Source organism: Pyrus communis, chromosome 14 (genome assembly GCF_963583255.1).
Source record: "Pyrus communis chromosome 14, drPyrComm1.1, whole genome shotgun sequence".
Taxonomy (NCBI): Eukaryota; Viridiplantae; Streptophyta; class Magnoliopsida; order Rosales; family Rosaceae; genus Pyrus; species Pyrus communis.
This window is the reverse complement of record NC_084816.1, coordinates 24,157,479-24,171,731: the sequence shown is the minus strand read 5'-3', so window position 1 is coordinate 24,171,731 and position 14,253 is coordinate 24,157,479. Positions and strand designations below refer to the sequence as shown.

General features: G+C 38.0%; 3 protein-coding genes across 3 annotated transcripts; all 3 read left to right on the top strand.

The window, feature by feature from the left end:
- The first annotated feature begins 966 nt into the window (after window positions 1-966).
- LOC137716600 (membrane-anchored ubiquitin-fold protein 3-like) lies at window positions 967-3,100 on the top strand. The gene is made up of 5 exons (XM_068456046.1): window positions 967-1,061; window positions 1,419-1,563; window positions 2,136-2,363; window positions 2,486-2,659; window positions 2,836-3,100. Exons 3-5 carry the CDS (start codon window positions 2,231-2,233, stop codon window positions 2,889-2,891), a joined length of 363 nt encoding a protein of 120 aa, XP_068312147.1. The 5' UTR covers window positions 967-1,061; window positions 1,419-1,563; window positions 2,136-2,230; the 3' UTR covers window positions 2,892-3,100.
- A 520-nt stretch (window positions 3,101-3,620) lies between these two features.
- LOC137715420 (E3 ubiquitin-protein ligase MIEL1-like) lies at window positions 3,621-7,327 on the top strand. Its single transcript, XM_068454750.1, has 12 exons — window positions 3,621-3,766; window positions 3,877-3,964; window positions 4,065-4,121; window positions 4,241-4,273; window positions 4,363-4,440; window positions 4,557-4,600; window positions 4,701-4,741; window positions 5,172-5,254; window positions 5,338-5,429; window positions 5,532-5,601; window positions 6,393-6,431; window positions 6,770-7,327. Exons 1-12 carry the CDS (start codon window positions 3,699-3,701, stop codon window positions 6,893-6,895), a joined length of 819 nt encoding a protein of 272 aa, XP_068310851.1. The 5' UTR covers window positions 3,621-3,698; the 3' UTR covers window positions 6,896-7,327.
- Window positions 7,328-10,096: 2,769 nt separating this feature from the next.
- Window positions 10,097-13,083, top strand: LOC137715434 (zinc finger protein CONSTANS-LIKE 13-like). The gene is made up of 4 exons (XM_068454768.1): window positions 10,097-10,933; window positions 11,362-11,574; window positions 11,644-11,912; window positions 12,551-13,083. The coding sequence occupies exons 1-4, from the start codon at window positions 10,331-10,333 to the stop codon at window positions 12,639-12,641; spliced, it is 1,176 nt and encodes a 391-aa protein (XP_068310869.1). The 5' UTR covers window positions 10,097-10,330; the 3' UTR covers window positions 12,642-13,083.
- Window positions 13,084-14,253: the final 1,170 nt, after the last annotated feature.

Here is a 14,253-nt window from a genome sequence, read left to right as displayed (position 1 = left end):
TTTTTCTATTCCACTACTTTTATCTAAGCATCTTTTTCAACAACAAAAAAATACTCCCACCTGTCTCAACAATAAAATTAACATAATAACGATTTTGATAATGAATTTATACCCATAATGATTAGGGGTGGGTTCAAAAAACCGAAAATCGAAAAAAACCGAAAACCGAACCGGACCGAGACCGAAAAAAACCGAACCGCAAAAAAACCGAACCGAAATTGTCAAACCGAACCGAACCGAATCTGACCAGTTCAGTTTCGGTTTTTGAGGCTCGGAAACCGAACCGAACCGATATATATATATATATATAATTTTTTTGAATATTTATAAATAGTTTAGTCATACAATCATAACAAAACAGAACCTGTTGCCAAGTTGGTTTCAGTGCCTCCAGGATTTGTGAGATTATTTTTAATTTTTTAATCTTTTTAACAAAACCCTTAACTGTAACCCTAACCCTCCTCCTCCTTATTTTTCATTCCGCCTGGCCTCTTAATATGAATGTGAACTTTCATATTTCCTTTTTTTTTTTTTTAATAATTTTGGATGGAGAAAAAAAAAAAAAAAAAAAAACCGAAAAAAACCGAAACCGAACCGAGAAAAACCGAACCGAAAAAAAACCGAACCGAAAAAAACCGAAAAAAAATTGAACCGAACCGAAATTTCGGTTCGGTTTCGGTTTTGAGAAAAAACCGAACCGATTAGAACCGAACCTAGCCCTAATAATGATTGGTAAAATCGTATTGGTGCGGTCCATATGAGCTACCCTGAGCACTACCCCACACGAGCGTGGCCCGGCAAAATTATTCTGAAGTAACTAACAGTAACGAACTCGTATATTAGACCGCTTCTCAAACCTCCACCTGACCAATCACAACACGACACGTCACTATCCGTAACACCAAATGAGGGGTATATTAGTCATTCGAGGCGGTCACAAATAAGCCTCCTCTCTGCAGATGACTGCTAGAAATCGTCACAGTTTCTTTCTTTTCATTCCAGAATCGATTCGCTTACCGCCTGTTTGGTTGCCGAGAAAATGAAGGATTTCGACGGAAAATGTGAGATTTCTTGGATCTTTAATTTACTGTTATTGCAACAATCTTGATCCTACGAATGTGAAAAATCTAATCTCACGCTTGATAAGTTCCACAATCACTGAAATTGAGATTTCTGTTTTTACGGCTCAAGATTTTGCATTTTTTTTAAAATTTTATATAATTTGATACGCAATTGATCAAGCAGATTTACATGCTAGGATTTATGTGGTAAAAGATCGTGGCACGGATCGCACATCTTGTGAATTTTATATATTTTTTTTAATTTTTTGGTAGTCGGATTCCATTTCGGAACTTGCAATTCGATTTTTATGAATATTTATGAGATGAATAGATTCGGCATTATCTCATAGTGTGCAGAGATATCGATTCCATCGAGTACTTGAAGCACTTGGGTCATATGAGGTTCTTACTTGGTTGGATTGGTCCCCAAGCCCTTGATTCGGATGTGCAGATTTTTCCAGTTCTTTCAAAGAATCAATCTTCATTTGCTGAATTCGCAGATGTAAGAATCGAGTTTTCTCCGCGAAATTTTGTATTTTCGCTTAGACTTGTGAGCATTGTTGAGTCTTGAATTGAAAATATAGACTGTGCGGATCATTGAAACACAATGCCAAGTATGTATAGGTCATAAATAGTCCCAATTAAGGAATTGGGGAGTCTGAATTTTCGTGTACACTACACATGCTTTGAGCCTTGAGTTGAAAAGATAAACTTGTTTAGATCGTTGAAGTACAATGTTGAGTGGATGTCATGAAAACAGTCCTCGGAAAAGGAATTGTTGGGAGTCTGAATTTTCGTTTACACTATGCATTCTTCAGTCTTGAGTTAGGAAGATTGACTGTTCGGATCGTTGAAAAGCCATGGTGAGTGCTTATTGCTTAATGTATAAACAATCCTGAAGAAGGAATAGGAGGAGTCTGAATTTTTGTTTGCACCAAGTAGTCTTGAATGTTGTTTGTTAAAGATTATGGGGAGCTGTCTTTCATGTGTAGTCTAGTCTTGAATATTATTTTCGAGAAACGAGATTTGATATCACAAATTTGGGGGTTTCTTATGCCCTGTTTATTTTTTCAGGTGGGTTGCGCGAGTCTGAAATTTTCGAGTAGAGGAGGTTGTCTGTTTGGGATTTCGAGTTTGGGGAAGAAGAAAGGACAAGGGGAACATATGCTATGGGGCGAAGAGGGGAGCATATAGCACTCAAGTTCCGGATTTACGACGGGACAGATATAGGACACAACAGTTATGCACCATCTATGACAGTATCATCTCTTAAGAAAAGGCTACTTGCTGAGTGGCCTCAAGGTAATTTGATTATTCTTTGCTCGATGAATTGGAATTTGATGAACTGATCATGTGATAAATAGATACATTTATACAAAATTTAGCTGCACTTAATGTATGTATACATGTTTCGATCACTGCAGCAAAAACAGTGACGCCGAAGTCGGTAGACGAAGTGAAAATCATACATGGTGGCAGAGTTTTAGAGAATAGCAAGACACTTGCTGATTCCAGAATAACCGCGGGTAATGAGACCGGTGAGGCTGTGATCATGCATGCCGTAGTACAGCCTCTTTTACCCAAAAACAAAAAGACAGGTTAACTTGTTTAAATCCTCGTTTTAATCAAGCTGTTTCGCCACAAATGCAGATTGACATTTTTGTTTGTTCAAAAAATCTTGAAATCTTCGAACAACGATCTTGTTTTGTTAGTTATGAAATGTTCATGGAGGATGTTCAGTGCCTAATGTCTATATGGGATGAGTTTTGTGCAGGTAAAAACCAGAAAGATATGCAAAAGATGAACTCATGCTCTTGCACCCTCCTTTAATCTGGGTAGCAGGCTCTCTGCAGCTTCGGTTGCAGCGGACGGATCGCGTTTGATTTCACAATTTTTTTTGTAATTTTTTCTTTCATGTTTGATGTAAGTGCAGTGTAAAATTTTCATTCAAGTATGTAGTCATGCAGTTAAAGTCGCCTTTGTTGTTTTAGTGCTCTTTTGTCAGCACGTCATATGTGTTACTGTTTCACGTGTCATAATGCAGCTAATTTTTTACATTTTATAATTTGAGCACCACCCGGCGTCGTTTCAAGTACAACTAAAAGGTTCTCGTGTATGAGATTGACCCTAATACCATGTTTACTTACTCAAATTGAGCAATTTCAAGGGTATTGAAAAATTAGTTTTGGGCAATCCATAATCCGTAATCCAAAATACTTGAAAAGAGTGTACAACAACATACAAAGTGAAAATAAAAGTGTAGAGAAATTCTTTGTATGTCTCTTATCTGACCTTTATTTATGGTAAACATAACGACCGTTACCTCATGTTTCCAATTTTTTCCTGTACAAGCAGTGTTATACTTTAAACTAATTTAGAGCACGAAAATGAAATCCAACCTCGGATTCCAAGAAACTGTATCCGCTCTAGCCAACGTGGATCTTTTAGCGGTTAAAAAATAGTTTTGGGCCTGCATGAATTAGGAATGGGTCCAAGGCCCAATCATTTAGGCGTCGTCGTCTTCTCCTTCAGACTTGATTGACAAAGTCCGTAGAGACAGCTACCTTGTCTCCTCAAACACTCTTTACCTCCAATCCATTCAACAACTCCGGCATTCTCCTGCCGCAGCAACCACCCATGGAGGAAGACTCTTCGGCTGCGCCGCCCACTCTTACCCGCCAAGATTTCGGAAAGATGGAATACGGGTAATATTAATAATATCACAAAACGCATCCTCCTTTTTCGGTTTCGTGTTTTCGCGGGTTTTATCTCACCAACCGCTGAATCTGTTAATGTTCGTTCTTGTTTCTGATAGATGCGATCATTATCGGAGACGATGCAAGATTCGTGCCCCTTGCTGCGACCAGATTTTCCACTGCCGCCACTGCCACAACGAAGCCGCGGTAATATATATGTGTGTGTGTGTGTGTGTGTGTGTGTTCATATGTAATTTGGGATTTTTTTAACTTTTGTATTTGATTTTGTATGTTTTATGGTAATTAGAGCTCCCTAAGCAACCCGAAAGAGCGCCATGAGCTTGTCAGGCACGATGTCAAGCAGGTATGCCCTTTGCCCCCGCATATATTTGTCCATGCTTTCAGTGTTGTGTTTAATCATAGTGTTGATTAGTGTAGGTTTTGATGGAAATTATTAATTGGGTTTTGCAATTCATGTTGTAGGTTGTATGCTCAGTCTGCAACACCGAGCAACAGGTTCGATTTTCGCTATTGTATCGTGTATTTGAATGGTTTTGGACCTTTCAAGTGAGCTTTATTTTGCTTTCATTGTAATCTGTTTCCAGGTTGCTCAGCTTTGTTCTAACTGCGGTGTCTACATGGGGGAATACTATTGCGACATCTGCAAGTTCTTCGATGACGATGTAGGATAATTAGCTTCATTGAATTAGATAGAAGTGTCTGAAATTGGATTTCCACTCTTTAGGTTTCAAAAGTTTTAGCATTTAATTTCAGATATACTGTTTCGCCAATAATGCAGACTCACAAGGGACAATTTCATTGCAATGAGTGCGGAATTTGTAGGTTAGGCAACTGGTCATCTACCTTTTGTTGATTTCTGTTTTTCTAATCTTGCCCTTATTTCAAACCGAACCATTGCTTTCGTTGGATTTTTGATTATCAGAGTTGGTGGTAGCGAGAATTTCTTCCATTGTCAGAAGTGTGGTATGCACTTACCTTGTTTTTCTGTTTTTGTTATTTGGTTTTGTAAATTTAATATTTTCATTGCCTGTTATTTTTGTTTCAATCATGCTTGTCCGAGCTTGCACCTCCATGCTTATCAACAAAGAGGTTTTTTCACGTCTTAACTTGGAGAGAGGAAAAATTCCTCGATTACAGGGTACTCCCAAGAAAATATTTGTTGAAGATGGAGTGGGGCCTATATAACTCAGAGAATTAGAGCTTGTGGCTAGAAAGTTGAAACCACGGTAGTGAGGGGTTCAAATACCTCATTTCCTATAATTGGCCAAAAAATGAACAACCCTTCCTTTCAGAAGTAGGAAAATCACGGTTGAGATAGCAGATCCGTAGCAAGGGGCAAGGGGTGCAACATGAGGTTTGATTTGCATTTTCTGATCATTTTGCATGAAAACAGGTTCTTGCTATGCAGTGGCTCTGCGTGATAACCACTTATGTGTAGAAGACTCAATGAAGAATCACTGCCCTGTTTGCTATGAGGTCTGTGATTAATTTAGTAGTTCAATAAAATAAATTAAAATAACACTGCTGTTGTTCTAACAACTTTCTTGCTATCCTGACAGTATCTTTTTGACTCGGTTAAAGTCACAAATATTATGAAGTGTGGACACACAATGCATTCAGATTGCTTCATTGAGATGCAAAACCAAAATCAGTTAACTACATTTTATTCTGAGATAGTTTACTCTGTAAATTTGATGATTTAAACTCAAATAGTAGTTGTTTGCTCATAATATGTTTTGGATTTATCTTCCAGATATCGCTGTCCCATTTGCTCCAAGGCAGTGCTTGACATGGGTAATACGTGGAACTTGTTGGATGCAGAAGTATGTATTCTGTTCCCGCTGATTCCGCTTTAATCCTTGTAGTCTACTTTACTTTTGTGTTTATTAGTTAACATAGAATTGATTTTGGTGTTTGCCACTCATGTTTAAAATTTCATGAGCTGTTTTAGGGTGATTCTGTGTTTTTTTCCATTAGAAGCAGGTAATGTCCCCCATAAGGGAGTCCTCCACTGGAACTGTGCCCTGCCCCTGCTTCTAGACACCCTAAACATTAGGAATTTCCAAGTGGAGTTGTTCCCTACCCTGCTTTGTTTCTGCCCCCTTCGTGCCTCTAGTATTTTTATTTTTGTTTCTAATTAGGCTCCGGATTTGCACCTTTTAGTTTCTCATGGATTACCCCAAGTTTTATAGTAGAACTTAGGTATTCCTATGCTCGGCATGCATTTCCCTGGCGGTTTCTTTGGATATTTAGAAAGCAAAACCATCCATGAAAGTTGCTATAGTCACTTTGATAGTGATAATTGTTTTCAAATAATCAAAAGTATGGCTTTGCATAACTTGTGCCTCCATCACCTTATAAGCCTCTGTTTAATTCTTCCCCCTCCCTTCCCAAGTTAGGGCGATACCGTTCTAGATTTCTTTTATTGGTTATCAGGTGCTCTCAATCTTGTTTTGTTGTTTTTTGTTAGCGCAGTTGTCACAGACCATGATATCTAGTACATAAAACTATCTGGTTTTAGTGGCTTTTGATATATACATTTCTGCCTGCCGCCTGCTATCTTACACACCGTCATTGTGATTCTGAAGTTCTTTTCTTTTCTTTTGGGTGATAGATTGAAGCCACTGCCATGCCTGAGGAATACCAATATGAGGTAGTTGCTTTAACACGTTTTTGGTCCATCTTTCAGTTAACTTAGCCATAGTTTACAGACCTTGTGCATCTACAGGCCTTGTAATTGGCTTTCATTGATGAGGTCTTTGATCATTGCATGCTTTTACACAAATCGTTTTTCGGTCTAGAAGAAATGAATTTTTAGATGCAATATTTTATCAGCATAGTCCGACACATACAGAAATTGTCAACTTACAATTGCTTTTCTATTTATTATGTGATTCTTTTTCCTCACCTAAGTGTAAGCGTATCTATATACTATACCATTTCGGGAAAAAATGGAATGTAAAAAGTTGCACTTGTAATGCTTTTTGCCAGGTATCAATTCTTTGCAACGACTGCAACACAACTAGCAAAGCCCCCTTTCACATATTTGGACACAAGTGCGGCAACTGCAATTCATACAACACCAGAGTAATAGATAGACCTACAAATCATCAATGACATTCCGTTGATTAGAAGGGTTAATGAATATGCGAAGGCGATGCAGTGCAGATTAGACTCTTTTGGCTATGCTTTCATCGGTTTGGACCAGAATTGTCCTATCGTGCCTCTGCCGCGTGTACACCAAGTGCGTGAAAGAATCTACAGCTGCTGTAATTGACTATGTTCCGTTGGTTCATCCAATTAATATCAAATCATTGAGTAATCGAAGCGATAGGAGAACTTGAATAGCCTGAATTGAGTTATGTTTTCGTGAAATCTCTGTGGTAATTGCCAGTGAGCAATTTGTCATGCCTGCCTCATGATTATAAGACGCTATTTCTTACTTATGATTGTAAGACGCTGTAATGGTAGTTTTTCAAATCGAACAACATAAATTGTAACATTTCTCTTTAGTTGACTGCATGAATGGATTGGTAAAGGTAAACACTACGCAGCGGTGTGGCTGTCAGACCTCTCTCTTAACAGCTAGGCCCTGATTCACAGCCCTAAGTGAAGGGACAATGGCGGACTTTGCCCTGTGAAGTAGTTTCTTTTCTTGCATTCCGAGTAGTTTCAGCTGCTGCTTTGCACTTGACTGAAGGCACCGAAGGTGATGTTGCCATGGTGTTTATGTGTTGGAAGTGGAATGCGGGCATTCAGCCAAGCCAAACCAATCCCTTTCTGCTTGCTTTCCGTCTGTCTACAAGCGTAATGAAAATGTTCAAGTAAAATAACCATCAAATGCGAATTGATGTTGAGATGGCACAAGTACTTCTATTATCAGATCAGGCAGAAACCAGAACTTGGAGATCAACCAAGGATTGACTTCGGGAGACTGCGTGACTTGATTTTTTTCTTCCGCCGGCGACAGTGGTGGATCCAGGAAATAATATTAGGGGGGTTGGTAAGAATAGCGCACGCATCCGGCAAATTTTTTTTTACCAAAAATAGCATGCAATCGTCATTTCATTGAGTTTTGGTAAGCCTAAAGTTATTTGAAAAGGCATATTGCACACCTGTTAATGTATGCAAGGGGCAGCACCTAAGATATCCATGGACATTCATCGAGTCTTGGTAGGCCTGAAGTCGGTTGGAGGGCATGTATGAAGCCAACTCTAATCTTCAAAAAGGCAGCACTCAAAGTATCCATGAACATTCATCAAAGTTCGAAAGGTCAGCATCCAAGATATCCATGAATATTCATCTAAGTTCGACGGGTTGTCGACAAGCGTGACAAGAGCCTTGAAAAAAGAACGGACCATAGGATATAGGGGCGGAGTCTTTTACAAGATTGAGGGTTGAGAACTTGGGCCACAAGGTACTGAAAATTGACATCTCTCCTCTCACATGAATTTTGGTGCACAAATTGGAATTGGTCACCCAAGAAAATGAATTTGGACCAACTTTAGTGGTGAGACAAAGCAGTGAATAGAGGTGATTGACGTGGTGGATTGTCTGTGTGCATCTTCAACTTTATGATGTGTTGACCCGTTCGTAGACAACAAGGCTGTTGATGAATTGATGAAGTAGACCCCATTGATGAGGCTTGTGATCATATCTTCAATTCATGATATCATTGATTACATCACTAACTTGTAGTTTGAGAGAACTATCTTGAGGGCATATTTATTTTTTACTAAAAATGTGTTTAGGTAATAAAAAAATAAACGAGTTTTAACGAAACATTTTTTATATTATTTATTTTTAACGAAAAATTATATTTTTACATTTCTCTGACACTATTCACTACACATTTATTTGTCATTTTTCATTAAAACTAAAGTTTTTTAACTTTTCATTAGTTTTCCTTAAAAAAAAAACTATTATGACAACGTTCGCAGAGTGCATATTGATTATAAAAAGAATGGTGTTATTCACATTTATTTTGTTTACTTCATATGCATGCTTTGTTAATTGCACTATGAATCTCTGTAGTTTATTCGAACGTTCACTTTTGCCTTTGTAGTTTGTTCTATTGTAATTTCATTTTGTTAATACCGTCATTCTATTTCGTCAAATAAGCCAAAACTTCTTCCAATTTGAGTTTTCAAATGATAAAATGTGCAAAACTAAGAAAAAACAACTTTGACGAATTGAACTGAAAGCAACAAAACTATAAGACTAAGGAGTAACGTTAAGAAGACTAAATTTTATAAATTAAATAACATAAAAGTTGATTAAATTATACATAATTTAATTTGTAAATTGATTTTATAAATTTAGACTAAGGATTACTCAAAACGGATATATGACAAAGCAAAGATTCTGAATGAAAGTAAAAATTGGAGTAAACTACTTGGACTAGAACTCAAACTTCAGAAAGAGATATCACTCATTACTTTATGATTTTGTTCAATTTTTTATTAGTTCTTTTGGAGCTCTTTCAAAAATAAAGACCGTCGACCTGAAGATCTTCTCTGAATTCACATTATGAGATCTTAGAGATTTTTACATTTTAATTGTTTATCGTCTATCGTACGATCAATTTTCTTCCGATACTATTTATGTTTAATTTAAATAAAAAATTAAATAATTTCTAATCACACGATAAACGATAAATAACCAAAATATGAAAATTCTTAAAAACCCCACAAAACGAATCCGGATGAATCCAATTCCATCGACATGGAAGGTCAGCCGCCATATGAAACATCGAAGCTCGAAGGTCCCAAAACTTGAACCTTCTTCTGATTTTTTATTTATTTTATTCCCTTTTATTCACAGTCCACACAAATAGGAGAGACGTCACCCCCAACTGTTTAACCTTTACCTTCATCCTCTGCTGTCAAGTATCAACTAGCAACTTCCAAATCCCACCTTTTCTCTGAGCAAAAAACAGTCATAATTACTGCAACTGCTAAACCCAAAGGTTAAAAATCTCACTTTCCTTGAGAACTACTTTTGAATCCGTGTTTTTAAAATGATTCAAAAGTGCTTTTAGTGCTTCTCACAATAACCAAAAGTTACGTACTTTTTATAAAAAAACACCAGATGTGTTTTCAAAATTTAAATTATTTTACGTAAAAATACTTTAAATCATTTTAAAAGAACTTTACATTCAAAGAAAAAGCAGCTACAGATCAATGAACCTTAAATAATGTGATATTCACATGTCTCATTTTACTTTTCATATATTCTTCTAATTTTCGACCGTCGGATCAAATAAATTAAAGAAAATCAATAAATAAAAATTAACAAGAATTGTGTAAAAAGTAAAATAGAATGTGTGAATACCTCACTCCTTGTTTAATATTCCTTCTTCTTCACCAAGTAACGAAAATATTTCCAAACTTTGGATAAAAAAAGGGATAAGAAAATTCAAATAAAAAGGAAGGACACAAAAAGCAGAGAGATTTATACAAAAATCTGAAAACTCAGAAAAGTTTGAAGGTCCAGAGAGATTTGTACAGACACCTGAAAATCCAGAACCCAGAAAAATTTGGAGAGGGAGAAATGAATGGTGGTACGAGAAATGAAGAACCTGGAGCGACCCGGAAGCGCGTCTGTGATTACTGTGGGACTTCAATGGCGCTGCTGTACTGCAGAGCGGACTCCGCCAAGCTCTGCTTCTCCTGCGACCGCGAGGTCCACTCGGCCAATCAGCTTTTCACGAAGCACACTCGCTCGCTGCTCTGCGACGCATGTGATAAATCCCCTGCCTCCATTTTTTGCACGACGGAGGGCTCTGTTCTGTGCCAGAACTGTGACTGGGAAAGCCACAACATTTCGTCGTCCACGGCGGCGACGGCCGTGCACGATAGGAGGCCGCTGGAGGGGTTTTCTGGGTGTCCTTGTTTGAGTGAGTTGCTTGCGGTTGTTGGGTTTGAGAATATGGATAAAAAAACTCTGCTTTTGAGTGATGAGGGCGGCGGCGGCCGAGGCGGCGGAGGTGGTGGTGGGTTTTTGGGATGTGGGGTTGATGGCTTTTCGGATTTGGAAGATGGGTTTTCAGACTTTCTGGTTTGGGATACTCCCTCTGTTGTTAGTCTTGATGATTTGATCGTTAGCAATCCGGCTTACAAATTTCAGGCCATGGGAGTTCCTCCTCTGCCCAAGGTCTGTATTTTAACCTCCTTTTTTCCTTTGTTTACCTTTTCGGGAGTACTGTATTCTAAGTTACTCTAATCTACGGAAGCCGCCTCGCAAGGGGCGAGCACACTCTTTAACTAACTGGCCTAACACACATCTGCGTATTTTTAACAACTTTTACTATTTCTTTCATACATTTTCAGTAGAAGCAAAGTTCAATGATGTTCTTCTCTCCCCTTCCCAAAAGAAATAATTTTCAAGTAATATTTCTAGATTACTTGTTTTTTTCTTTTTCTTTTTTTTTTTTCCTCTCAAGATTTCGGGTAAATATTCAGTTTTTGTTTTACAAAAATATACCGAAATTTTGAATTTATAGAGTCCAAAGTATGGAACTTGGATTTATCTATCCTTTACTGCAATTTTTGGCACGGTTAAGAATATTGTTGTTGTATCAGAATCGCAATGCTGCTTGTGGCCAACACAAGGAAGAGATAATTCATCAGCTTCGTGTGCTTGTCAAGTCGGAACCCAACCTGTTTAGCGAAGATGTGGATGTTAAATCCCGAAAGGGATTCCAATCCCTCGCGTCCGAACCAAATACGCAACCAGCAAGTTTCTTCACAGGTTTTGGACATGATGCAGAGCCAACTGCATTTCCTGCGCTGGAGGTGTGAGTCTATTTTGTAGTACTTTTAGTTTTAAGTTGAAAAATGGTTAACCGTGTTCCTTTCATGTAGGCACATGAATCGCAGTATAATGGTTTCAAGGCTGAAAATCATGATTCGTGCCTGAAAACATCAATGAGGAGCTACATTCAGGATTGCTTTGTAGTTCCTGACAAACATTCGTACAACGATGGCACTGGAAGTCGTGCTAATGAGGGTCATGGAGGGCAAAAGAACTCTGAAGCCTCTTCAGGTTTTCCGAAAGTTGTTCCACATGAGATAAGTTGTCAAAACAGAGAGACCGCTCTCTCGCGGTACAAGGAGAAGAAGAAAACAAGGAGGTATTACATCCCCATTTCTACACAAGTATCTTTTCTGAGTTAGAAATTGATTAGAGGTTTGCGAAAATCGTTTTGAGCCAATGACATTCTGAGGTTCTATGAGTTTACTGTTTCGGATTCTAGAGTTGATTAAAAGCTTTTCATAAAGTTAGGAATTTGTTTTATTGCAGTAAGGAAGACTAAGATTTTACGTCTTTTATGTGCTCAATTCATGTTGACAACTAGAAGTTTGAAACTAATAGGCATCGACACTGTAAAATCCAGTTAGAGTATAATATTGTTGTATCAGAAAGAAAGAGAATTTGGAACGAACACGATGTTTAGGAGAACTCAGAAACATCATCGTGTTGGACATTTCAAATATATGTTTAGTAACGGAGGCCTTTTCTTTTTATATTCGAAGACTTGTTGAATCTTTTGTGGGGGATCATCTGATATTTCGACTGATTGAAGGAAAAGTTCGGAATTAGGGAAAGTTATGAATTCCTTTCGTCAATGGTTGGCTGTGTCTGCCCATCTAGTGGTTGTTGTGATGTAACTATAACCTTAATTATTTACGCACCTCCATTTCTGCTTGATCTGTCATCGTCTTTGGACCTTGTCAATTGACGTATATGTTGCTTGGAAACAAAAACCAGGTATGAGAAACAAATCAGATACGAATCACGGAAGGTTCGAGCAGAAAGTAGGACGAGAATTAAAGGACGTTTCGCGAAGATGGATTGCTGATAGAATGGCAAGAAAATATGACACTAGACCAGACTTTTGTTGCCTCCCATTCACACATCACCTTCTTCTTCAACAGCTTTGACAATCAGATGAAAAGAGTTTTTACTGAGATCAATCCGGACAAGAAGTTAGAACATTTTGCTAGGGTCAACAAAACACTGGTATGCAGTTCCTGAGAAAATTAAGATGCTATTAAAGTTAGATTACGGCTATTTATTGTTAATCTTGTATGTAGCTTTTGAAGCTGTAGTTCGGACCCTTTGCTTGCTTATTTCTGAAAGATGAACCATCTTGTACTTGTATTAGGCTTCTCCCTTTGTAGTGATCAAAAGGGATAATAGAAATGTACAAAGCATCTTATGTAACTTCGAAGACATAGGTTATTCTAGTTGGTCATGACAGTGCGCCGAGCCTTACGCATTTGTTCTGTAAATTATCGATACATCGGTTTCAAAAAACGGAAGAATAAATTCCAGAATTACATAAATCCAAAGTTGAAGTGTCATCATTGACCAAACACAACTTGCAAACCTAAGCAAAGATAAGAGAGGCACAATAAGATGCGGTGGTGGGTGTCTGGTTCTGAAATGTCCCACGTTTACTAGATTACGAGACCCATGTTTATGATGTTGTGCTGAAAGAGATATTTTCAATCGACATTATAACAACAAAGCATTTTTTTACTAAGTGGTCACCATTTAATAGGAAAAAACTTTGTTGTTGTTGTAATGTCAATTGAAAAGATCTCTTTCAGCACAACATCATAAACATGGTTCTTGTAATCTAGTAAACGTGGGACATTTCAGAACCAGACACCCACCACTGCGTCTTATTCATGTGGGACTTTTCAGTCGACATTGAGGGGCAAAATTGTAAGTTCAAAAAATGATGTTGTGAGTATAACTCATAGCTTTCTATTCACGTAGATTTCTCAGCTGGTAGGCTCCTATGGTTGAAAATTGGGCATTTGAAGTGGTTTACCCGCAAATCTTATGCCCGCCAAGTTGACGTGGTAGTTTATCCCGAAGAACGGGTTTGTTTGAATAATTCACATCACGTGACGTTTCTTAACTAATAAGGCATTATCATGTTCAAGTTTTTTTTCCACATTAATGTATATTAGAATGCTACGTGACAGTAAACTTCTTTCATGTAAGTTGTTTTCTGTCCCTAGGGTACTTCACCAAATTTCTTGTAGAAAGGCCTTGTTTTTTGGGGACCGTCATCCCCAAAACGCAAGAAAGTAGAAGGTGGAGCGCCGATATATTGTCCAAACGATGGAAGGCAGTATGAAAAATAACAGATGATCTCTCCACGGCCATGTAATTGGGTTATTATGGAATCCGGACCCCAAGCTGCACCCATCATTCCTGCCATACGATTGCCTGGATTTTATCGTATAGTTCGAAACCTAGACAGTCGGTTGCCAACCCAAAAGTTATGCCACTAACAGCTTCTGAACCAAAAGTGAAGGTTTCATGGCCTGCAATTCCGCTTACGGATAGTATTGTTCTATGAATTTAACAGGACTGCGGCAGTTGAGGATAGGCCGGAAAACGGTGGACTGAATATTTGGAAAATGGGTTGAACCTGGTGGAAGCAGTGGCCACTT